The 26,475-nt window shown below is 31.4% G+C and overlaps 2 protein-coding genes across 2 annotated transcripts; both read right to left on the bottom strand.

Moving 5' to 3' along the window:
- Positions 1 to 7,354: 7,354 nt before the first annotated feature.
- Positions 7,355 to 18,823, bottom strand: LOC135139614 (uncharacterized). The gene is made up of 7 exons (XM_064069914.1): positions 18,096 to 18,823; positions 15,943 to 16,100; positions 8,951 to 9,065; positions 8,796 to 8,895; positions 8,648 to 8,752; positions 8,535 to 8,591; positions 7,355 to 7,582 (listed from the first exon to the last, which is right to left on the bottom strand). Exons 1-7 carry the CDS (start codon positions 18,821 to 18,823, stop codon positions 7,355 to 7,357), a joined length of 1,491 nt encoding a protein of 496 aa, XP_063925984.1.
- Positions 18,824 to 24,728: 5,905 nt separating this feature from the next.
- On the bottom strand, positions 24,729 to 25,998 carry LOC135139613 (odorant receptor 82a-like). Its single transcript, XM_064069913.1, has 5 exons — positions 25,265 to 25,998; positions 25,116 to 25,215; positions 24,968 to 25,072; positions 24,855 to 24,911; positions 24,729 to 24,779 (listed from the first exon to the last, which is right to left on the bottom strand). The coding sequence occupies exons 1-5, from the start codon at positions 25,996 to 25,998 to the stop codon at positions 24,729 to 24,731; spliced, it is 1,047 nt and encodes a 348-aa protein (XP_063925983.1).
- Positions 25,999 to 26,475: the final 477 nt, after the last annotated feature.

Genomic DNA, 26,475 nt, shown 5'->3' with positions numbered 1-26,475 from the left:
TAAAATTCTGTTTCGAATACTTGAAACATTTTAAAGGTTGTAAAGAAATTCCAAAAAGCCAAAGATTCTAAAACTTGTAAAAATCGCGTGGATTCTTAAAATGCCTCTAATTATTATCTTATAAGTCTTGGAGACTGTAAAGATTCCAAAAATTCCGAAGATTTAATCTCTTGAGATCCATAAATTTTAGAAAATCAGAAAAAAGTTATCAAAAGTGTGACAAAAATGTGATAGACCTAGAAATCTTGAGAATATTGGAAAAGGTTGAATTGAAAAATTCTGGCATAACTGGAGCCTGATAATTTTAGAAATTTTGGAGAACGTGGAAATTCTGGTCATTTTGTGTACTTCGCAAAATCTGAAAAATTGGGCTAATCTAAAAAATCTGAACATTCTGGAAATTTTGCAAATTTTGCAAATTACGAAAATTCCCAAAAATTAAATAAAATAAAAACATTTTAAATCTCAAAATTTCAAAAGTTTACAAAATCTTAAGATTGTCGATATTATAAAAAATTCTAAAGTTTCCAATTGTTTGAAATATATAAAAAGTTTCGAACCCTTCAAAAATTCTAGACTCGACACATTCTAAAAATCTTAAAAGTTTTCTTTAATCCACTAGAATTTGCGAATTGTAAAGATACCAAAAATGCTAAATAAACCAAAGTTTTAGGTTCTAAATAGAAGAAATATCCGACAAAATGTTAAAAATTGTAAAGAACTTGGAAGTATTAATGTTTTTACACAGAATATGAAGTGCCTTTAACAACAATTATTGGAAAACATTGCATCTTCTGGAAATTTTAAAAAATTTGTTATTTCTTGAAATTCTAAACATTTTACTGAATTTGTGAAAATAGTTATTACTGTGAAAGTTCAAAGTCTTCTCTAAATTTCAAAGATTTCGGGAATTCTAAGGGTACCAAAACACTAAGGAGTCTATTAATACTAATTTGATATTTGTGCCCTTGCTAAAATATTAATGACGTTATCAAAAAAAAAAAATATATGGAAAAACTGACTATAAAGATGATAAAAAAAGAATTCTCAAATTTAAAGTTGATAATAATTTTTCGAAGCTTTATTTGTTCGACTGTACTTTAGGGGCTAGGGAAGTTCTGTCGAAATAACTTTCAACTAATTTTTTTAAAGGTACTATATATGTATTTTTAGAATTCTTGTAGAGCTTGTTTTTCTCAATTCGTTAACTTATCATATTTTAATCAATCACAATCCGCCACTGACTATAATTCGAATGCATTATCTTACGAAAACACACTTGTTTACATTTGGTGTGGAGTTAATTATATATTATCCTAACATAAAAAATTCACAAATACCACCGGCGACGCTGCCACTTTTAGTGATTTCTTCTTGAGTAAAATAATTTAAGCTTATCTTTTGTTTTCTCATTTCTGTTTCATTGACAGTTTCTTTCTTATTTGAAACTTCTAATTTACAATCCGAGATAAGAAGCTACCAAGCATTGTAGCACTAACCTAAGAATAACTAAACACTGTTTAACATAGTTTTTGTAATTGAATTCAACAGGTGGTGGATTTTTGATTTTGGAGTATAAAAATATTAATTTTCTTAGATATCTTGAAACGAAAGTCTGTTGTGTAATCTGGAACATCAAATTAAAATGGCCTAAAATATCTCTTCACAAATAGTTTAATTTTTCGAAGTTTTAAACCAACAAAAAATTTTACATTCCTGTGCAGGTGGTGAAACTAGTGTTGTTTGACCATGTTTTTTTAAGTTTTCTACGTGTTTAAAATTTTCAAGAATTTTTTCTTCTCCATCGTGGCTAAGAAAGTGTTGCAATCAGGTCCATTCGGCGACCGGCAAGTTTCATGTTTTTATTTTAACATAAATGCACACGGCTGCTGATGCTTGTAAACTGAACGCATTCTTAATCTATTTCTTTCGAAGTATAAACATAAACATTCGAAGTTAAGCGTGTTATTAAGAGTAATTTTTTACGTTGGTTATCTGCTTTAAATATATTTTATATAGTTCGCATTTGTGCGTAGTTGCGGGGCTGTTCTTTACGCCACTGTTTTGTATTTTATAGAGGTAAAAGCGAAACAAAAATCGCAAAATAAATTTTTTTTATCATTTTTAAACGAAACGGGCTTTGTTGCACTGTACTTCAGGAGCGAGGAAAGTTCCATCTTAATAAATTTCTACCATTTTTTTTTTGTCTTAATACGCTATAAAGAAGTGAAATAATAATCTCTCATTAGTCATTACTCATTACAATGTTAGTTTCATCTATTTTGTGTGTCTTTGGCCTGACATTCTATCCATTTCATGATACATAAACTGAAAAAGATAGTTTTATGAAAATTAATATGCAAAGACTTACAATTATCAGCAGCTGGCGAAATGATAAGGATTGGTTTTCACTTTGTCTAGAATTTTGACAGAAGTAATTACACTTTTGTTTGATAATTATAAGAATATTTTTTTAAATTCATTGAGATATTTCTTAGTAGTACATGAATACGAAAAAATTTAATCTTATTAATAGGTATATTCCGAGTTCACACTTCACATTCAATTCGTTGAATTTGATAACATATTATAATGTCTGCATTTCAAGAATAAGATATTTGTAAAGTAGTAGTCTCGCTAATAAATTTGAATTGTGCAAACTGATGTGGATGCGCCAGAAAAAATCAGCAAAATATATAAATCACTACTCCATTTTTTTGGCTAAATTTAAATTTTATTAAAACACATTTGACAGTTAATTTCACGTAAACCATTAAAATAAACTTTGCTTCTCAATGCTGAATATTTACGCTGTGTACTAAAGCAAAGTACGACCATCCTGTTTTCAGGATCTGAAAAATACTCTGTCAAGTACAAACTTCACCAGATAAAATTAGTCACCTTTACAAAAGTTTCTAATGACAAATGAAACAAGTTAAAAGGAGAAATTGTAAACTCTTTTTGGGACCGGAGCATGAAAAAAATTATCAATCTTTTAACTTCGACGTTAGCCATTGACCATTCAGCTTCAAATATTGCGTATGCTAGGTTGCTGCTCTACAAATAAAATTAATCTTATTTTAACTTACCACTGGTCAAGAATCAATCTTTACTTTTAGTGTCAGTTCATTGCCATACCAACAGTACGTGAAAGTCTCAACAGTGAGTGCACCCCCATATGATAAGGCTGAATAAAATTCACTAGAAAATGGAGGAATCTACGAACACATAATCAATCCAAAATATTTAATTTATACTTACGATAGTCAATTCAAACATGACCAGTCCAATAGACACCGCACTAGTAAAAAATTGAAGAAACACAATCCAGTTTAAAAACTTATTAGTACGTTTCCCGAAACTAAAAATATTTGACTATATTGTAACGTAAATTTAAGGATATTTGTTACCTTAAAATTTCTCGGTGGTGCTGAAAGCAAATTTTTAACTTCTCTTTACATTTCGACTCCTCTTCACTCAAATCAAGATTCTTTAAATTATCGCATAAAATATCAAACTGGGCTCCTGCGAATAAATTCGTTGCTGCCATCAGTGTATCAATATTCATAGTGGATATCGCCAGAATGCTCGTACTCAAAATTTGATAAATATACGTAATTTGATACACTGGTGCTACTCCAAAATCGAACGGATACCAAGCAATAAAAGGCAACTGACCTTCTCGATACGACCCATCCAAAATGGGAAAAATCGCCCAAAACAATAACGCAGCTATGCAGCACAACGAAAGCATCAAATACATCTGTGTCCACAGCTTCAGGTCCTTTTCGATTAAAACCTTTTGTTTTACAGTTCGGGGCTGAAACGACTTTCTCTCCAACGTTGTCAGTAACTACTTAACAATTTGTATGTTTTGAGCGAAAAAATAGATTTTTAGCAGACCCAGAAGTTCGGTTAAAAGAATGTACGTTATTCTCATTAATGCATCGAAGTTGTCGAAGATGAAAAATACATTGATTGCTTGAGTGAGGGTGTGTAAAAGTGCAAAGAAACATATAACTACGATGGTGTAGAGAAAGTACAAATTGAATTCGTATTTGTCGTTATGTTTCGGCCACAGTCCCAGCATCCTCAGGATAAAAACATTTGTGCAAATTGTCAACTTCCAGTCGAAATGTTCCATTTGAACTGTTGTAAGTCTTGTTCACTTATGACTAAAAAATTTCTAAATTATGACCATACACCGTAACAAACTAATTGCATTCTTCGACGAAACTAAATACTGATAGAAGTTTTTAATATTCGATCTTCTTTTATACCTGTTGTTATTCCCATCGACCAATAACAGTGCATTTAACATCTGCGCCACTGAATTGCATTAAATTAATTAATAATAGGGAACAACTCCTTCGACAGGAAGCAGAAATTAGTTATGCAACTGCTAATTAAATAATTGCATAGGGATAGTGACAGATGCAACTGCGCATTTTTTTTGTGGTGGTTATGAAAAACTGCAAAAAGTGCCCATTCAGTGCTGACATGCAATAGTTTCCCTTGTTTTCATGAGTATCGAATCGTTCGGGATTCGCTTGTTGCATTTTAGTTCATTATTAAGGGCCACTTACCAGCGATCTGTTATAATTCCCACGATAAAAGCGGCTTTTGCAGTGAAAATTAATTTGGGTTTTGCTTTATATGCAGTTTTCGTGGTGCATCAATCAATAAAAGTGATTTTTTTTTAAATTGATGCATCTTGCCCTAATATTTTATAAAGTTCCAATTAGTAGTGTTATTTTTGTGAAACGCCACTGAACGTAAGGGAGCTTTTAATTGTAGTGTAGATAAAAGGTAAGAGATTTTTATTCGATTGTAGAATTTGTGATTTTTTTACGCTAAAATGAACCGAATTTGGTGGATAGTTTTACTATAATTCGATATACTCGTACTTTTAATAGTTTTTGAATATCTCAGAGAGATTTAGAATTTGCACTGAATTCATGTTTTTTTTTATCTAAAATATGTACAAAGGCAAGCGTGTCAGTTTTGTAAATTACTACAATTAGTTTTTAGCATTTCCAACACAATATCTCTCAAGAAGTCATCAAGTGTGAATGAATTCTTTTGTGCGATTAGTAAGCGAAGTGTTGTTTTGGTGTACGAAAATACTGCCACAACAATAAAAAACACAATCGAAGACAGCCATGAATTTTTGAAGATGTGTCTTTGATAAAATTTTCTTCTTGCCAGATTAGATTACCCTCAATTTGCAAAAATTAAAAAACCACTACCTGTTGAATTAAGTTGGCACCAAATAAAAATCCTACAGGGCTTATATTTATACTAGTAAGTTGGTAGTACAAAAAGCATGATTTTTTACCCTCTATATCAAACCAATCCTTCTCTTTTCCTTTATTTGTTTTCTTCATCATCATTTCGGCTACCTCGGTTTTTATTGCTTGGATTTGTTTCCATTCTTAATTAGCATCTTCTGCTCTTATTGTGTCTTGTAATCTTCACTCTTTTTGTTTCTCGAAGAAGCTTTTCATTTCGATGATATGTTTTTTTTTCATTTCTTTTTCCGGCAACATTTATCTCATTCGGTCTGCAATTCCTTTTTTATAAATTCCTCTATGACCTCTTTCAAGTTTTCCGTGGTATTCGTCTTTATTTCCAATCCTTTGATGATTAGATTGTTTCTCCTGGTATCTTTTTGACATATTTCCAAGGCCATTTCTACGTACTTTCTCTAATTTCTGCTGCATTTCCTTAACTTCACCTTTTAGCTCCTGATTTTCTTTTGTCAATTCATTTATTTACTTTTTATACTCATAGGTCTCATTTCTGATTTCCTTCACTGGAAAATGGCTACGGACATTTTTTCCATCATTGTTTTTAACTCGGTAATTTCGTTCGTCCTTTTTCTCCAGTATTTCCTTCATCATTTCTTTTATTTCCTTGTTTCGATCATCTCCATTTCTATTACTTCCTGAGCGTAAGCAAAATTGCCAAATTTTGTGTTTACATTAGGTATATCATGTAGATGGTAAAACGCTAACCAAAATTTGTCTAATCATCCCCACCACTAATGTGATGACGTCACTTCGAAATTGTTAGTAATTGGGTTTTAAATTGTTTCAAATAACATTGTCTTACACATGTAGTTTATGACTTCGAATTGAAATTTTATCCGAAACGTCCAGATTTTTGGAAAAAAAATCAAAATTAGGTAACAACATTTTGACATTTAATTTGGGATCTACAAAACCGAATACTTTGAAATCTTGCGGATGGGTTACAGTCATGATAAGCATAATAAAATTTCAAACACAATATATTTACTTATCCCCTCCAAAAAAGTGATGACGTCAGCTCAAAAGATTGCCGAATAAATCCTGTCTAAAATGTACAAAATACGATGAGTCTGTACTTGTCATTTATTTTTCCATTCATATTTTTTGGATTTGCATATACAGGGTGTCTCAAAAAATTAATGAATGCGTGAATATATTTTATTGATTTAATCGAATGATGAAGTCTTGGAGACGTTTTAAAGTTATCCTAGGTAAGGTAAATTTTTGATCAAAATATATTTTTGCTCATCCTCTAAAAAATTGATGAGGCCACCCCAAAATGTTGCTGAAAAAATCTTATCTAAAATGTATAAAATATGATGAGTCTGTACTTGTGATTTATCATTCCATTCATATTTTTTGGATTTGCATATACAGGGTGACTCAAAAAATTAATGAATCCGTGAATGTATCTTAAATGTGTAAAGTATGATGAGTCCATACTTGTGATTTATCACTGCATTAGAATTTTTTATTTAGATTTTTTATTATATTTGCTTATACGGGGTGTCTGAAAAAAATTAATGACAGAGTTTATTTATATTATTGTAGAAATCAAGAATCGCAAAACTGAATATGTACTTTGAAATCTTGACGTTGTGAAGTTATTATAGTAAGTTTTTAATCAAAATGTTTTCAACCTCAAAAAATTGTATTAGGTCATCTCAAAATTTTGCCGAATAAATTCCTTCGAAAATGTGCAAAATATGATCAGACTGTACTTGTAACTTATGATTTCATTCAAATTTTTTTGATTTGCTTATACAGGGTGACTCAAAAAAAAATGAATCAGTCAGTTTAGTATTGATCAAATTAAGAACGAGCCACCCGCTTTTCTCGAAAATGATACGGCAAGAATTATAATAATAACATTCAGAAAATTTTGTTCAATTGAGGTTAATAAATAATTTTAGTCATCTGTTTCACATTGAAATCATACAAATATCTAGGTGACTTTCTCCCGATATCTAAAAACATTAACATTTTTTTATTTCCTGAGCCAAGTACAAGGGAAGTATTGTAATCGAGTCCGTCGGCCGACTCTATACTTTTACGTTTTCTCGACCTTTTATGACCCCTACAGTACGAAGAAATAAATCTCCCGTTTCCGTCTGTCTGTTAACTTTCCGGAGGGCCGCCACTGACAGTGTCATGTCTTTATCGGCGACCTCACACGTTCGGGCAAAATAGTTTATACAACCCATTAGACAAAACAGTGACCGGAAGCTGGAGACGATGCGGGCGATCATAAGGTCGTAGCTAGGGGGAGGCTAGGGGATGCTCTCCTAGATTTAGACAAGTGTGAATTACAACATCCAAAAACCAAATAAAATGTAGTGTTTTATTCAATAAACGGAAGTCAGAGCAATAAAAATATCTGAAGGATTCACCCCATTTTTTTGAAAAGTACAGTAATGTCGTACCGTCAATATTTAATAATAATAAAATAATAATAATTATAATAACAATTCCTCGCCCAAAATAACATTCGAGCCGTTTTGCTGCATTTCCAATTTTATTTTATTTTAACATAAATGCAAACGGCTGCTGATACTTGTAATCTAAACGTGCTTTTAGTCCGATTCTTTCAAAGTTTGATCATGAACACTCGAAGTTAAGCATGTTGTTAAGAGTACATTTTTCCCATTGGTTATCTGGTTATTTGTGGGGTGTTATTTACACCAATGTTATATATTTTATAGAGGTTACCACGAAGCAAAAATCCCAAAATCAATTTTTTTATATAGTTTTTCAAAGGGGGCTTTAGCTTCGAGTATTTTACACTACGTTATGAACTATAGAATTTAGATGAAATAGATAACATATTATAATGTCTGCATTGCAACAATAACATGTTTGTAAATTACAGTTTCGTTGATAAACTTGAATTGTGCTAACTAAAGTGGATGCGCCAGGAAATTTCAGCAAAATATATAAGTCACTTCTCCATTTTTTTGTCTAAATTTTAATTTTATTTAAACACATTTGGCACCTCATTTAAATAAGCTTTGATTCTCAATGCTGAATATTTACGCTCTGCACTAAAGCAAAGTAGGACCATGCTGTTTTCAAAATCTGAAAAAACTCTGTAAATTACAAATTATGCTAGATAACATAAGCCACCTTCATAAAAGTATCTATGGATAAATGAAACAAGTTAAAAGATGAAATTGTAAACTCGTTTTGGGACCGGAGCATGAAAAAAATTAATAATTTTTTTACTTCGATATTAGCCACTGGCCATTCAGCTTCAAAAATTGCATAAGCCAGGTTGCCGCTCTACAAATAAAAATTATCTTATTTTTACTTATCATTAGACACGAGCCAGTCTTTACTTTTAGCATCAGTTCGTTGCCATACCAACAATACATGAATGCCTGAACAATAATTGAACCCCCATACGATATGGCTGAATAAAATTCACTAGAAAATGGAGCAATCTACGAACACGTAATCAATCCAAGATAGTTAATTTATACTTACGACAGTCAGTTCAAACATGATCAGCCCAATAGACACTGCACTAGCAAAAAATTGAAAAAACACAATCCAGTTTAAAAACTTATTAGTACTTTTCCCGAAACTAAAAATATTTTATCGTGTTATATAACCTAAATATAATGCATTTTACTTGTTACCTTAAAATTTCCCGGTGGTGCTGAAAGCAAATTTTCAACTTCTCTTTACACTTCGAATCGTCCTCACCCAAATGAAGATTCTTTAAATTATCGCATAAAATATCAAACTGAGCTCCTGCGAATAAATTCGTTGCTGCCATCAGTGTATCAATATTGATAGTTGACATCGCCAGAACAGATATGCCCAAAATTTGATAAACGTAGGTAATTTGGTACAGTGGTGTTACACCAAAATCGAATGGATACCAAGCAATAAACGGCAACCGACCTTCTCGATAAGACCCATCCAAAATTGGAAAAATTGCCCAAAACAATAAGGCACCAATGCAGCACCACGTAAGCATCCAATACATCTGTGTCCACAGATTCAAGTCCTTTTCGATTAAAAGTTTTTGTTTGACAGTTCGGGGCTGAAACGATTTTCTGTCTAACGTTTCCAGTAACTGCTTAACAGTTTGTATGTTTTGAGTGAAAAAACAGATTTTTAGCAGATCCAGAAGTAAAGTTAAAAGAATGTATGTAGTTCGCATTAATGCATCGAAGTTGTTGAAGATGAAAAATACATTGATTGCTTGAGTGAGTGTGTGTAAAACTGCAAAGAAACATATAACTATGAGGGCGTAGAGAAGGTATAAATTGAATTCGTATTTGTCGGTATGTTTCGGCCACAGTCCCAGCATCCTTAGAACAAATATATTTGTGCGAATTGTAAAATTCCAGTCGAAGTGTTCCATGTGAATTGTTATGACTTAAAAATATCTAGAAGAATAAATGTGTACTGTAAGTATGTACTTTCTGCTTCTATTATCTTTCTAACACTTCTCACAAATTATTCAAATTCCGTGCTGAATAAATGCAGTTGTCTTCGACAAAACTAAACACTGTGACACATTTTTAATGTTCCACTTTATTTATATCTGTTGCAATTCGCATCGACCAATGAAAGTGCATTTAACATCTGCGCCTTTGAATTAATAATAGGGAACCACTCCTTCGACAGGGCGCAGAAATGATGTATTCAAATGCCAATTACATAATTACAGAGGAATAGTGACAGATGCAACTGGGCGATTTTTTGTAGGTGCTTATGTAAAAAGTGCAAATGTGTCCATTAAATGCTGACATGCAAGACTGTTTCGCTCGTTTTCATGACTATCGAGTCGTTCAGAATTCGCTTGTTGCATTTTAGTCTATTATTAAAGGGCCACGTCCCAGCGATCTGTTATAATTCCCACGATAAGGGCGGTTTTTGCAGTGAAATTTAATTTGGTTATTGCTTCGTTTGCGGTGTTTAGCTATAAGAGAGTGATTTTTTTAAACTGACGTCTGGTGCAATAAAATTTCATCAAAGTTTCAGTATGCATTGTTAAAACTGTTCCATAGTAGTGTTATTTGTTTTAAATACCAGTGCATACAAAGAGGCTTTTAAGGTAAGTGTTTTCATTCATTTGTAGAAATTGTGACGTATTTTTACACGTAAATAGACAAAATTTGAGGTTTTAATATTACATAACATAATATTTGATTAACAGAGAGCGGATTTATAAGCACAAAAAAATTAAGAATAACCGCTTAAATAAGCACAACATTTTCAATAAAAAAGTTTTATTTTAAGCAAAAAAGCATTAAAAACATAATCATATCACAAATCAAAGAACACTTCTTAGAACTTTGGATAAAATATTATTACAATAATTCTAGACTTTATATTTTACACACGTATTTCAGTTTTCTTTAAAACAATTTATGATTGTAATATGTTCCAAGTTGTCCACTGTAAAATTTTTTCGCCGATCATTTAAAATGTGTTTAAAATTGGAGAATGTGCGTTCAACATCCACACTCGTTGTTGGCGCAAATTTGAATTTTGCAACTAATGTTGAATGTAACTCCAAATCTTCCACCTTCTGGCCTTGTAAAACACGAGTAACGTAGAAAAGAACACCGGAACCTGCATTGTTATTTAACACTTCGTCAAGTTTTTGAGATACTCGAGTACCAATATCACCCCTTACTGGGTTTGCTTGTTGTTTAAATTCTTTCACTAAGTTTATGGCATCTACCAACATGTTGCGTTTTTCTAACTTTTCTATTACCTCACATACGAATTGATAATTGCTTCTTAGAAAAGCTAGATCTTGTCGCAAATCTTTGTTTTCCAAAATATTTATGCAATCTTTAATCGATTGAGAAGAATCTTCGCTAAACTCCGTAACTACTTCCTCAAATTCTTTGATATATTTGTCATAATAAAATGTGGCCTGTAACCATGTTCCCCACCTCGTTATAATCGGCTCTGGGGGCTATGGAATGTTTGGAAATTTTTCCTTAAAATGTTGCACTCTTAGTGGGGCTTTACCATTTGCCACTAATTTATTAACAGTAGGAAACTGCAAACATATTCCTTCAGCCACTCTGTTTAAACCGTGGGCAATGCAAGTAGAGTGAATTCAATTGGGATACAATATTTTTAGATTATTCCCTGCTTTCAACATACATATAACGAGCTGCATCCGAGATCATCAATAAAATTTTATTCGCCGGTACGGCATTTGGCAAAAATAGTGACGTAAGACTGTCATTTACAAATCTGGTAATCGTATTGCCATTTGTTTTATTTAACATTTTCAAACTTACTACATACCCTCGACTAGGGAAATTTTCATTTAAGATTCCAACAATTAAACTTGCCACGTATCTTCTACAACTATCGGTTGTTTCATCGACAGCGAACCATAAATAATTATCTCCAATGCGATGTTTAATTTCGTTGTAAACTTGCTGAAACACTGGGCCTACATAATTTTTTCGGAGAGTACTTTCAACCGGAATAAGTCGATTGCAGTGTTTTTCAAGGAATTCTTGAAGAGGTCCTTTCTCCAATTTTTTTAAAGGTATATTGGACTGGATCATCATTTTACATAAATCAAAATTAAACTGAAACTGCTCATCTTTTGTGGAAGTAGATGCAACAGATTCATGTATGGTCTGCTGTTTAATTTTAGAAACTTCAAACATTTTCTTCCTTTCTACATGAAGAGTCGTTCTGACATGTTGCGTCACGTTATATTTTTTATCACTTTGAATCTAAAACAACGTACATATACAGGATTAACAAAGGAAAATAGATAAGTGGGCTTACGGTTTTCACACAAGCTCTGCAGAATATTTTGTTGTTTTCTAATTTTAATTTTGGAAAATCCTTTATCCACTCATCCGGCGTCGATTTTACTTTCGGCATTCTTTTAAAATATTAGTAATATTACCAAAAAGAACTCAACATGTAACAAGGGAGAACCACGTATAACACTGAACTACGACAGATGCGATAGTCTGATGGTTGTGAAATAAACGGTTCATTTACTTAAAAGTTTCCATTAGAAAAATTTTAAGGTAGGTATTTGGGTACAATAATCCTTTTTTCTAGAAAATCTTCAACGGTCTTGCCGCAAAATGCCGAAATAGAACATCTGGTTAAAAGCTTTAATTCATTATCAACGGTAGTAAGGATTTAAAGTCATAAAATCTATGGAGTATTTTTCCAATCCTATAATAAAATTTTATTACCCAAACGACCGGAACCTATTCACAGAAAGGGTCTTGAGTAAGTGTACTTCAATGGTCAACTCCAGGTAAAATGCATACGCTACGATACGGCTAACTAACAAGTATTTGTCATCCCGACAAGGCCGGCATTTGAACAAAAAATGCATTAAAACTCATATTCGTCGAAAAAAGCATTAAATAAGCATATAAGTTTTAATATGCATAAAATTGAAAAAAAAGCAAATAAGCATAAAAAAAATGTGTCAAATGACTCCAAATTGTATCATAGTTACAGATATAAAAAAGTTTTGAAGTGATTACATTTTTCACAAAAAGCATTAAACCTAGAAAGATTTAATTTTCATCAATTTATTGATTCATTCCTTTAAAAAAGTTAATGGCATCACGTCCAAAACATTATTATCAAATAAATATAATTTTTTTAAAGGAGCTAAGTCTTGTTTCTTGAATTGCTTACAACGAGGTCTGTCTAATAAAAATTGTTATAGACGACAGACAAACGACAGACCACAGACAGATTTTCGTACTTTGGGGATCATGAAATATTGAGAAAACATGAAAGTAGCCAGTTCCACCAGTGAAACATATTAAAATACTTTATTCGGGTACGCTCGGGAAGTACTTATTTAGAATGAACGTTCCTAATTCCTAAAGCGTAACTGATACCGACTGCATTCCAAAACGAAAGTTTCGAATTTTTTTTTTTATATTTATAAAGGGCATTGTATATATATACCTAAGATTGGTAACGTTTCTAGAAAATCAACTAATTATGGACTAAGAAGCAGTATTTTTGTGGAATTTTGACTATGGGTTTAGAAAAAACGCCACACCTGGCATGGATCTCTGGGAAATTCTATTTATTTTTTCGGAATATTTTAAATAAATAAAATTATTTTTAAACCATTTTTGTAAAAAAAACAGTCTAATTTGGATGCAAACTCGTTAGTTTTTTGTAGATTGAGATGACACCATAAATTTTTTGGAGGTATAAATAAATATATTTTGATTAACAATGGACGATGGTTGCAATAACTTTAAAGCGTCTGCAAGATTTCAAAGTATTCAGTTTTGCTATTCAAAAAAATTCGTCTAAAGAGTTTAGACAGTACTTCCCTCGCTGTCGGAAACGTGACGACTGCATGCCTATTATGTTTTTTTTTCGCAGTAGATTTCAAAGCATTCGGTTTTGCAGTTCCTGAGTAAACCAATAAAATAAATTTACGCATTTATTATTTTTTTTAAATCACCCTGTATATGCAAATTTAGAAAATATTAATGGAGTGATAAATCACAAGTACAGACTCATCATATTTTGTACAGTTTATATCATTAATTTTTTGGCGTCACCCTGTATATGCAAATCCAAAAAATATGAAGGGAGTGATATACCACAAGTACAGACTCATCATATTTTGTACATTTTAGATAGGATTTACTTGAGCTGACGTCTTCAAGTTTTGGGAGGGGATAACCAAATATATTTTGACTAAAGATTTATGATGGTCTTTATAGCCTTACAACATCTGCAACATTTCAAAACATTCGAGTTAACAGATTAAAAATTAAATTGCAAAATGTTGTTTTATAATTTTGATTTTTTTTCCAAAAATCGGGACGTTTCGGGTAAAAACTCAATTCGGAGTCGTAAACTACATGTGTATGACTATGTTATTTTATACAATTTAAAACCCATTTACTATGTACAATTTTGAAGTGACGTCATCACATTATTGGTGGGGATGACTAGACAAATTTTGGTTAGCGTTTTACCATCTATATGATATACAAAATTTCACAATAATGGGCCGGATAGACGGCAGATAGACGCATAGACGGGCAAACAGGCAGACGGAAACGAGACCCGATTTTTCGTACTCTAGGGGTCATGAAAGGTCAAGAAAACGTAAAAGTAGAGAGTCGGCCGAGGGACTCGATTATAATATTTCCTTCGCTTACGCTCAGGTAAGAATAAAAAAGCAAAAATAATAAAACTAGTCCTTGATACGATAAGACTGTCTTTGGCAAATGACATATGTTCCAAGAAAAAAAGGGCGGGTGGGCGGGGCTAGCATTTTATAAGATATGACTGATTTTGACAGTTTTGACATGTTAGACCATTCTTCAACCATTTTCGAGAATTATCTAGACATTAATGATTAACCCGTCAAGAAAACAGAGGGCGGGTGGGTGGGGCTAGTCTTGATAAGATAAGACTGTCTTTGGCAAATGACATATCTCCAAGAAAATAAGGGCGGTTGGGCGGGGCTAGCCTTTTATAAGATATGACTGATTTTTACAGTTTTGACATGTTCGACCATTTTTCAGCCATTTTCCAAAATTAGCTAGACATTTTCTCGTAGATTTAGGTCTCATTTCTTCGAAAATTTCTGTCGTTCTACCAAAATCATCAACTGCGTAGTAGAAAGAATCTCAGGAAACCATTGGTGTTTTATTTTTGTGTAACATTCAAATCATTTTAGAATACCATTCATTGGCATGACGTCATGAAATTGTTGATGGGGATGACTAGCCAACTTTTGGTTAGCATTAGTTGAAATATGTGTAGAATACTCTGTAAAAGTGACAAATTACACTATACGAACCAAAATCTATTGATTCATTCTTTTGCTAAAGTTGATGACGTAATATTAAATACCATACTAAATAAATCTTTCTTGGAGGGTGACGACGGAGGACGATTGTGTTTTTTAATTGCTTATAACAATATAATAAATTCAAAAGAATCTGGTGTTTTGTTGCTGGATAAGACTGGAAAAATTTTTTTAGCTTTTAGTGTTTTATTTTTTACGAATTTAAAAAAGGCTTGAGTGCCGCAGTATTTGGGAACCCATAGTGTATTATTTTGGGAGCACATGGAGATTTTTTTTTTTGTGAATTATTTAAAACAATTTTGGGGGACTTTGGGGTTCAATTGACTGACCTGACCTATTTTTGAGTTAATTTCGGGACGCCGGTTTTTTTTTTGAAAAATTTAAAACAATTTTGAGTATCTTTCGTTATAATCATTTCATTAAATTTCTTAGAGGATACGTCATCTGCTAAAATCAGTCTTATCTTAGCAGGTAGTAGCCCCGCCCACCCACCCTTTCTTTTCTTAGAGGATATATCATTTGGCAAAATCAGTTTTATCTTACTGACGAGTTGATGGCTATATTTTACAAAAAATGGCCAAAATTTGGAAACATTACGAGCTTACTTATATGCATAGGACAGAAATTTTGAACATCTTCTCTAGTGTTTAGTTGGTTTTGCTTTAATGGTTTTTTTTGTTGGTTTTGTTTTTGTTTATAATTTATAAATGTCTTATTCAATGTTTCTTTTTTGATTACGCAACATACTGAAAAGTTAATTCGCCATTTTCCAGACACCCGGTATAATACTGTAACGAAATAAACCCATACGCCGCCCAGGTACGACGCCTATGGGTTTTTTAGTATGTACGGCGATGATGGGTGACTCATCATCGGTGAAGGCGGCCGGATATCGTTCGCTTAAGAAGAGCCTGGAAGCGGAAGTCGCGATGAGTGCTCCAGACAAGCCTAGAGGCGGTGACGGAGGCCTATAATTTGTAATTATAGGCTTTACTTTGATCTTAAAAATTTTATTTTGCAAAAATTATCAATAGTTATTAATCGTTTATTTTATGATTTAATTATAAAATAAATTGCCCCATTCATTAATTTTTGGGGCCACCTTTTCAAGAAAATTTAAAAAATGTTAATGCAATGATAAATCACAAGTAACACATCACATTTTGGCTAGAATTTATTCGGCAAAATTTTCACCTGATCAATTTTTCGGAGGAATAAGTAAATATATTTTTATTAAAAATTTGTCATGCTTATCATAACGATAAAACATGTGCAAGATTTCAAAGCATTCGGTTTTGCAGATTTAAAATTTTGTTTTTTTTTTTTTTCATAAAATCTTGAAACTCAATACGGAATCATAAACTATATGTGTAGGACTATACAATTTAAAACCCATTTATTATGAACAATTTTGAAGTGATGTCATCACACTATTGGTGGGAATGATTAGAAAAAGTTTTGTTAGCGTTTTACCATCCACATGATATTCCTAATATGAATACAAAATTTGACAGCAATCGGCTCAGTACCTTCGGAGATTATCTTTGTACATTGTCTAATAAAAATCCGGGACGACAGACAGATGAACAGACAGGCAGACGGAAACGCAGATTCAAAATTAAAAAAAAAAATCAACACGGGTTCATAAACTACCCGTGCAGGAGTATGTTTTTATGAAATTTAAAACCCATTAACTTATACAATTTTGAGGTGACGTCATCATATTGTTGGTGGGGATAATTGTTGATTAGACAAAGTTTGATTAGCTGATATAAATACCAAATTTGACAACAATCGGTCCGGTAGTTTCGGATTATCTGTCTAATAAAAATCGACATAGACGCGGACAGATGGCAGACGACAAACGGCAGATGGAAAAAGACTAGCGGCAATGAGAGACCTATGTTTTTACTAGGGGTCATGAAACGTCTAGAAAATATGAACGAAATATGAACATGAAATATTAAAAGTAGCCAGTCGGTGAAATAATTTGAGAAACTTCCTTTTATTTCATAAAAGGCCCACTATATAACTTTTTAATTTTCGACTAAATAAGAACTCCTAAAATCGAATTTCTTCAGTCGTTGCATTTCTTTACAATCAAAATCTACAGATGCATGCACGACCGCTAAAAAAAAGATAGTGCTACTTGGAATTTTAGGGTAAACAGATAAGAAAGCACTCATTAATTTTTTATTATTGGATGCAAATATTAGATATTTCTAAATTACTGCAGTTTCTAAACCTGAATCGTGCAGAAATTCTCAGTGAAAATTATAAATCTCAAATTTAAACCTTATTGAAGTAAAAGTATCAGTAACGAGTCAAAATAAACAAACGCTTTTCAGTCCTGAATATTTACGCTCTGCACTAATGCAAAATACGACCATCCTGTTTTGAAGATCTGAAAAAATCTATAAATTACAAAGTAAGCCAGATAAAATAAAACGAAGTCACCTTTATAAAAGTATCCAAGGATAATTGAAACAAATTGAAAGGAGAAACTGTAAACTGTTTTTGGGCCCGGAGCATGAAAAAAATTATCAATCTTTTCACTTCGATACTAGCCATTGACCAATCGGCTTCAAAAACTGCATAAGCCAGATTGCCACTCTACAAATAAAAGTAATTTTATTTTTACTTGTAATCAGACAGGAGTCATTTCTTACCTTTAATATAAGTTCGTTGCCATACCAACAATACATAAATGTTTGAACAGAAACTGCACCCCCATAAGATAGCGCTGAATAAAATTCACTAGAAAATGGAGTAATCTACAAACGCATAATCAAATCTGAAATAATTAATTCATACTTACAGTAGTCAATTTAAACATGACCAGTCCAAGAGACACAGCACTAGCAAAAAATTGAAAAAGCACAATCCAGTTTAAAAATGTATTAATACTTTCCCCGAAACTAAAAATAACTTGATTATAACTTAAAACTAAAGTCATTAGTTACCTCAAAATTTCCCGGTGGTGTTGAAAGCAACTTTTTAACTTCTCTTTCGGATTACCTTCACACAAATTAAGATTCTTTAAATTATCGCATAAAATATCAAACTGAGATCCTGCGAACAACTTCAGCGCTACTATCAGCGTATCAACATTGAAACCACCAATCGCTAGAAGACACGTACTCAAAATTTGATAGATGTATGTAATTTGATACAGCGGTGTTCCTCCAAAATCGAACGGAAACCAAGCAAGAAAAGGCAGTTGACGTTTTCTGTAAGACCCATCCAAGATGGGAAAAATCGCCCAAAACAATAACGCACCCATGCAGGACATCCAAAGCATCGAATACATCTGTGTCCACAGCTTCAGGTCCTTTTCGATAAAAACTTTCTGTTTTACAGTTCGGGGCTGAAACGCCTTTCTGTCAAGCGTTGCCAGTAGCTGCTTGACAATGCGGACGTTTTGAGTGAAATAATATATTTTTAGCACACTCAGAAGTTCAGTTACAAGAACGTACGCTGTTTTCATTAATGCATCGAAGTCGCTGAAGATGAAAAACACATTGATTGCTTGAGTAAGTACGTCGAAAACTTCAAAGAAAAATATAATGAAGATAGCGTAGAGAAGGTACAAATTGAGTTCGTATTTGTCGTTATGTTTCGGCCACAGTCCCGTCATCCACAGGGTAGAAATATTTATGCGAATTGTCGACTTCCAGTCGAAATCTGCCATTTCAAGTGTCGCACCAATTAAAGAAACTGTCACAACGTTTTCTAAATCAATACAGTCGTCTTCGACAAAATTACATCCAGTGACATTTTTCTGATTATCTATGTTTCATTTATATCAATTGCAATGCACAGCGACCAATAAAAATCCATTTAAGATCTGCGCCGTTGGATTGCGTTAAATTAATTAGTAATAGGGAACCACTCCTTCGACATTATGTATGCACCTGCCAATAAACTAATTGCAGAGGAATGGTGACAGATGCAACTGCGCAATTTTTTGTGGAGTTATGTAAAAACTGCCTGCTTTAAAGGCTGACATGCAATAGCTATTTGGTTTATGAGTTTAGTTTATTATTTAAGGGCCACGTCCTACGATCTGTTATCCTTCCCACGATAAGAGTGACCTTCTCCAGAGAAAATTAATTTAGGTTTTGCGACGTTTGCAGTTGTATTAATGGTGTTTAGCTGTGAGACAGTGATTTTTTAAACTGACATATTGTGGTACAATATTTCATATAATATTAGTGTTTTTTGGTTGCAATACCAGTGCACATGAAGAACCTCTTAACTGTAGTGTAGACATAAGGTAAGAGTGTTTTTATTCGATTGTAGAAATTGTGACGTATTTTTTCCGCGTGAATAGAGCAAATTTAGTGTGTATTTAATTGTTATATAATATCATAATAATTAATAATAATAGTTTCTCGAACTAAGTCATCCGATAGCAATAAAAAATACGGTTAAAGGCAGTCATGGATAATTGAATTGATTTTATTAGCATAACGTTAAAATATGTATTAAATGCAGCGCACCAGTTGCATTTAAATTTTTTGTCTGCAGGAATTCGAAACAAATTCTAGATATTTTAATTTAAAACTTAGTTATATTAATTATTTTTTATGAATGCTTATGCATTTTTATCTTAAAACGCTATATACGGAACTTACAAAACAAACCATATGTTGGAAATACGTACTAAAATGTATTGGTTTATTTCCTCGCAAAAATTGATTACGCCATTATTTTTTTTGCATCACCCTGTATAAACAAATCGAAAAAATATGAATACAAATGTAATAGTTTCAAAATCACAAGCATACCCGTATAAACCGTCCGTGCATATTTTCAACGGGAATAGTGGTATCTGAGCAATATGCGTAATGTTTAAAATGTTGATGTTTATACATCGGAAGAATGTCACGTAGACATTTATTTTATTTTGAATGAGTTTATCGCGTTAAAACCGATTAATAAAAATGATTCATAAGTCTCAATTGAATAAAATATTCAGAATGTTATTATTATAATTGTTACGGTATCATTATTTTATTGTTGTAAAGACGAACGTGTTCTCAGATTTTCGAGAAAATGGATGACTGGTTCTGAATTTGATCAATAATAAACTGACTGATTCATTAATTTTTTTGTGTTACCCTGTATAAGCAAATCTTAAAACTATGAACGCAATGATAAAGTACAAATCGTCGCTTGAGAACTTATTTGATATACAGACCAAAGGGCGCTCAGGCCAATGTCGACTCTAAGCGTTCAAAAGAATATTGACATCCTAATAACTTAATGGATTTTTTTCGGGAAAATGTACCTAGTTGTTTTTATGATTTGAAAACATTGTGTTCTACTTTGTGTGAATTTTTAAATGTTTTCAGTGATCATTTTTGTGTATGACATTAACACTGAGAAAGAAGAGAAGAAAATTCGAAAAATCGATGCATTAAAAAATCGTGAAACCGAAAAATTAAAAAATCGAAAATCGAAGAACTGAAAATCGAAAAATGAAACATCAGAAAATCAAAAAAATGTAAAATTCAAAAATCTAAAATTTAAAAACAGAATAATTAAAAATCGAAAAATTGAAAAATCGAAACATCCAAAAACTGGAAAATCGAAAAACCGAAAATCCGAAAAGTAAAAATTGAAAAATTGAAATATTGAAAACAAATAGTTAAAAGTTGAAAAATTGGAAAAGCGGAAAAATAAAAAATCGAAAAAATAGAAAACTGGATAAACTAAGAAACCGAAATAGGCCAAAAACTGAACAATAAAATCTCGATAAATCGGGAATGAAAAATTAGCAAATCGAAAATTTGAAAAAAAGAAAAACTGAAAAACCGAACATCATAAAGCGGGAAGTCGAAAATAGAAAGATTAAGAAACATTAAAACATCAAAAAATCAAAAGCTTGAAAAATCCAAAATTTAAAAATCGAAAATTTGAAAAATCGAAAAATTAAAAGCTAGAGATATCGAAAAATCCAGCAGTCAAAAATAGAAAAGTCGAAGAATCGAAGTATTGAAAAATCCCAAAACTGAATATCGAAAAACTGAAAAATTAAAGAAAAACTGAAAAATCCGAAAACTGAAACATTCAAAAACCGAGAATCTAAAAAATCGAAACATTGAAAAATCGAAAACTCAAAAATGTGAAATCGAAACATCGAAAACTTAAAAAAATCGAAAAAATGAAAAATCAAAAACCTGAAGAATCGAAAAATTAAAGAATACAACAGGAAAATCGAAACATTCGAAAGTCAAGAAATGGGAAAATCAAAACATCGATTAATTGAAAAATCGAAAAATTGATAAACAGAAAATCTAAAACTGAGAAGTCGAGAAATCGAAAGATTAAGAAATTGAACAACCAAAAAATCGAAGAATCGAAATATTGGAAAATCGAAAAGCCGAAAATCCGAAAAGTAAAATATTGAAATATTGAGAAATCGAAAGATCAAAAGATCCAGAAATCGAAAAGTTATGAAGAGGAAAAATCGAAAAATTGAGAAATCGAAAAAACAAAAAGTTGAAAAATTGGAAAAGCGGAAAAGTAAAAAATAGACATCGAAAAACCCAGCATTCAAAAATAGAAAAGTCGAAGAATCGAAATATTGAAAAATCTCAAAACTGAAATATCGAAAAACTGAAAAATGAAAGAAAAACTGAAAATCTGAAAACTGAAATATCCAAAAACCGAGAATCTAAAAAATCGAAAAATCAAAAAAGTGACATCGAAACTTCGAAACCTTAAAAAATCGAAAGAATGTAAAACCAAAAACCCGAAAAATTGAAAAATTAAAGAATACAACAGGAAAATCGAACAACTCGAAAGTCAAGAAGCGGGAAAAACATCGATTAATTGAAAAGTCGGAAAATTGAAATATCGAAGAACTGAAATGAGAAATCGAAAAATCGAAAATTTTAAACATTGAAAAATTAAAATATCAAAAAATTGAAAAGTCTAGAATTTAAAAATCGAAAAAATAAAAAAATCGACACATCGAAAAATCCAGCAGTCAAAAACCGAAAAATCGAAGAATCGAAATATTGACAAATCCCAAAACTGAAATATCAAAAACCTGAAAAATAAAACACTAAATCGGGAAATCAAAATTTGAAAAATCAAAAAATCTAAAAACTGAAAAATTGAAAAATCCAAAAATGTGTGGAAAACGACAATTGAAAACAGATAATCTAAAACCGGGAAGTCGAAAAATCGAGAGATTCTGTAATCGAAACATTTGAAAAATTCGAAAACTTGAAAAATTGAATTGAACTGAAATGAAAAATCGAGAAATCGAAAAATGTAAAATTTTAAATATTGAAAAATTAATAAGAAAAATCTAAAATTTAAAAATCGAAAAATAAAAAAATCGACACATCGAAAAATCCACCAGTTAAAAATCGAAAAGTCGAAGAATCGAAATATTGAAACATTCTAAAACCGAAATATCGAAACACTGAAAAATGGAAGAAAAACTGAAAAATTTGAAAACTGAAATAACCAAAAACTGATAATCTAAAATATAGAAAAATTGAGAAATCGAAAAATCAAAAAAGTGAAACCGTAAAAAATCGAAAAAATGAAAAATCAAAAATCTGATAAATTGAAAAATTAAACAATCCAAGAACAGGACATACAAAACCTCGATTAATTGAAAAATCGAAAAATTGAGAATTTAGAAGAGTCAAAAATTGATAAAATGAATAATCAAAATATTTAAAAATCATAAAATTGTAAACGAGAAAAATTGATAAAACGTAAAATTGAAACATCGGAAAATTGAAAAATCGAAAAACTGAAAATCGAGCACTCGAAAGATTGAAAAATTGTAAAATCCAAAAATTGAATAATAAGTAATCTGAAAAATCCCTAAACTGAAATTTCGAAAAATTGAAAAATGAAAAAAAAACTGAAGAATGGAAAAGCTAAAAAATGTCAAAACTGAAATATCCAAAAACTGAGAAATTAAAAAATTGAAAAATTGACAAATCAAAAAGTCAAAAAGTGAAGTCGAAAAATCAAAACTTTAAAAAACTGAAAAATTGAAAACTCAAAAACCTAAAAAATCGAAAAACGCAGAGTTTATGAAAGTCAAATTGGAAAAATTGATATTTAAAAATCGGAAAATTGAAGAGGAGGTAAATTAGAAATAGCGTAAAATTGTAACATTGAACAATTGGGAAATCGAAAAATTGAAAATCGTGGAATTGAAAATTGAAATAAAAACTGAAAAATCCAAAAATTGAAAAATTAAAAAATTGAAAAATTGAGAATCGAAAAATCAAAAAATCCAAACCTTAAAAAATTGAAAAATTGAAAAACCAAAAACCTGAAAAATCGTAACAATTGAAGAATTGAAAAACTGAGAGTTTATAAAAGTCAAAAATTGAAAAATCAAAATATTTAAAAATCGTAAAATTGAAGAAGACAAAAAGTCAAAAACGAGAAATTGAAAAATTTAGAAATTATAAAAACCAAAAATTGAATAACTAAATTGAAATATCCCCAAACTAAAATTTCGAAAAAGTGAAAAGTCGAAAATTGAAACAGCAATGAACCGAAAAACCGAAAAACGGAAAAAATCTCAATATCAGGGATAAAACACGGACGTTATTACTTTTTCACATTTAAAATAGTTGCAATTTTTTATTTAATCAATAAAATCATTATTTTTTTTGAGACATGAATGACACATTTTAGATACGATTTATTCGTCCAAATTTTGAGCTGACGTCATTAATTTTTTGGAGAGGATAAGCAAATATATTCTGATTAAAAATTGATCAATCTTATCATAACTTTAAAATATCTGCAAGATTTCAAAGCATTCGGTTATGCAATTTCAAAATGAAATTGCGGGACTGAATTATGGGATAATAGTAACAATATGATTAGATTGCCTATTATTTATTTGATTCAGTTATTTAACAAAATTTTTATTTTTAAACTGTGTTGATAAATATCCTGAATTTGTCGTACTTCAGGAGCGAAGGAGGCGGACAAACATTTTGACTTTAAAAATTTTAACATATAAAATGTTGCATGTGTAAGAGAAGAAAATTATTTATTACAGATAACTTAATAAATTTACAATCTGTTGGACAATTTACAATCGCCAGAACTAATAAAAATAATTAAAGTACAAGTAAAAAAACACGCTATATGTACAGTTTCAACATTAAATTGCAAAATGTTGGGATAAAATGATGTTTCCAAAAATTTGGAACCAATTTACTATATACGATTTTGAGGTGACATCATCACATTGTTGGTGGGGATAATTGGACATAGTGGCTAGTATTTTACCATCTACACGATATTCCTAATGTAAGTACAAAAATTAACAACAATGGGTCTGGTAGTGCAGAAGATTATCTGTGTAATAATTTAATAATAATAATAATTTTAAACAATAAATGTACATATTTCAAAATTAAAATATAAATGCATTAAACTTGAACTTAATAATTAAAATAAAAATAACAGTTGATTTCACAATAACGATTCAAAATCAACTATGCGCTTCAATACTGAATATTTACGCTGTGTACTAGAGCAAAATACGACCATCCTGTTTTTAAAATCTAAAAAGAAAAACTGTAAATTATAATCTAAGCCAGATAAAATAAGTATGTCACCTTTATAAAAGTTTCCAAGGATAACTGAAACAAGTTGAAAGGAGACACCGTAAACTCTTTTTGGGACCGGAGCATGAAAAAAATTAATAATCTTTTTACTTCGATACTAGCCATTGACCAATCGGCTTCAAAAATTGCGTAAGCCAGGTTCCTACTCTACAAATAAAAATAATAAAGTTTTTACTTTTCATCACACTAGAGTTAGTTTTTACCTTCAGTGTCAGTTCGTTGCCATACCAACAATACATGAATATCTCTACAATGACTGCACCCCCAAATGATATGACTGAATAAAATTCACTAGAAAATGGAGCAATCTACGAACACATAACCAACCCTGAAATATTAATTTACACTTACGACAGTCAACTGAAACATGGCCAGTCCTATAGTCACAGCACTAGCAAAAAATTGAAAAAACACAATCCAGTCTAAAAATTTATTAATACTTTCCCCGAAACTAAAAATAACTTCATTATAACTTAAAACTACGTAACGTCAATTGTTACCTCAAAATTTCGCGATGGTGTTGAAAGCAAATTTTTAAGTCTTCTTTACTTTTCGAGTCATCTTCACACAAATTAAGTTGTTTTAAATTATCACACAAAACATCAAACTGAGCTCCTGCGAATAAATTCAGCGCTGCTAGGAACGTATCAATATTTGAAGTGCACATCGCCACAACAGACGTGCTCAAAATTTGATAAACGTAAGTAATTTGATACATTGGTGTTACTCCAAAATCGAAGGGGTACCAAGCAAGGAAAGGTAACTGACCTTCTCGATAAGACCCATCCAAGATGGGAAAAATCGCCCAAAACAGTAAGGCTGCGATGCAGGACACCCAAAGCATCGAATACATCTGTGTCCACAGCTTCAAGTCTTTTTCGATTAAAACTTTTTGTTTGACTGTTCGGGGCTGAAACGGCTTTTTGTCTAACATTGTCAGTAACTGCTTGACAATTTGGATGTTTTTAGTGAAAAAATAGATTTTTACCAGGCTCAGAAGTTCGGTTACAAGAATATACGTTGTTTTCATTAATGCATCGAAGTTGTTGTAGATGAAAAACACATTGATTGCTAGAGTAAGTATGTGTACGACTGCAAAAAAGAATATAACGACGAAGGCGTAGAGAAGGTACAAGTTGAATTCGTATTTTTTGTTGTGTTTCGGCCACAGGCCCATCATCCTCAGGGTAAAAATATTTGCGCGAATTGTCAGCCGCCAGTCGAAATGTGCCATTTGCAATGTTGCACCAATTATTAAAATATGAATCGTCGTCGACAAACTAAATACAGTGACAATTTTCTGATATTCCGTCTTTCATTTATATTTATTGCAATACAAATCGACCAATAAAAATCCGTTTGACATCTGCGCTATTCAATTGTATTAAATTAATTAATAATAAGGATACACTCCTTCGACTGAAAGCAGAAATTATGTTTTCAAATACTTAATTAATTAATTGCATAGGAATGGTGACAGATGCAACTGCGTTATTTTTTCAGTCTGTTTATACAGGTGGTTATGTAAAAACTGCAAAAAGTCTTGAATAAACGGTGACATGCAAGTGTAGTTTCCCTTGTTTTCATGACGATTGAAGCGTTGAGAATTCGCTTCTTGCATTTAGTTTATTATTCAAGGGCTACGTCCCAGCGATCTGTTATAATTCCCACAATGAAAGTTATTTTACGTTTTGCTTTGTTTGAGTGTGTT

This window comes from Zophobas morio, unplaced genomic scaffold (genome assembly GCF_036711695.1).
Source record: "Zophobas morio isolate AGI-343-1 ecotype UQ-CSIRO unplaced genomic scaffold, CSIRO_AGI_Zmor_V1 ptg000031l, whole genome shotgun sequence".
Lineage (NCBI taxonomy): Eukaryota > Metazoa > Arthropoda > Insecta > Coleoptera > Tenebrionidae > Zophobas > Zophobas morio.
Note: the sequence above shows the minus strand (reverse complement) of the source record. Positions and strands in the feature narration are given on the sequence as shown.

Bases quoted from the DNA above. Each gene is read 5' to 3' on its own strand.
- LOC135139614 (XM_064069914.1), bottom strand. From the start codon at position 18,823: ATGGCAGATTTCGACTGGAAGTCGACAATTCGCATAAATATTTCTACC. The intron at 16,101-18,095 runs GTAACTAATGAC...TACAAATTATAG, and splicing joins CACCACCGGGAAATTTTGAG to GCCTCCGTCACCGCCTCTAG. The intron at 9,066-15,942 runs GTATGGGTTTAT...ATTTATTCGCAG, and splicing joins AGGCGTCGTACCTGGGCGGC to GAGCTCAGTTTGATATTTTA.
- LOC135139613 (XM_064069913.1), bottom strand. From the start codon at position 25,998: ATGGCACATTTCGACTGGCGGCTGACAATTCGCGCAAATATTTTTACC. The intron at 25,216-25,264 runs GTAACAATTGAC...AGTTATTTTTAG, and splicing joins CACCATCGCGAAATTTTGAG to TTTCGGGGAAAGTATTAATA. The intron at 25,073-25,115 runs GTAAGTGTAAAT...ATGTGTTCGTAG, and splicing joins CCATGTTTCAGTTGACTGTC to ATTGCTCCATTTTCTAGTGA.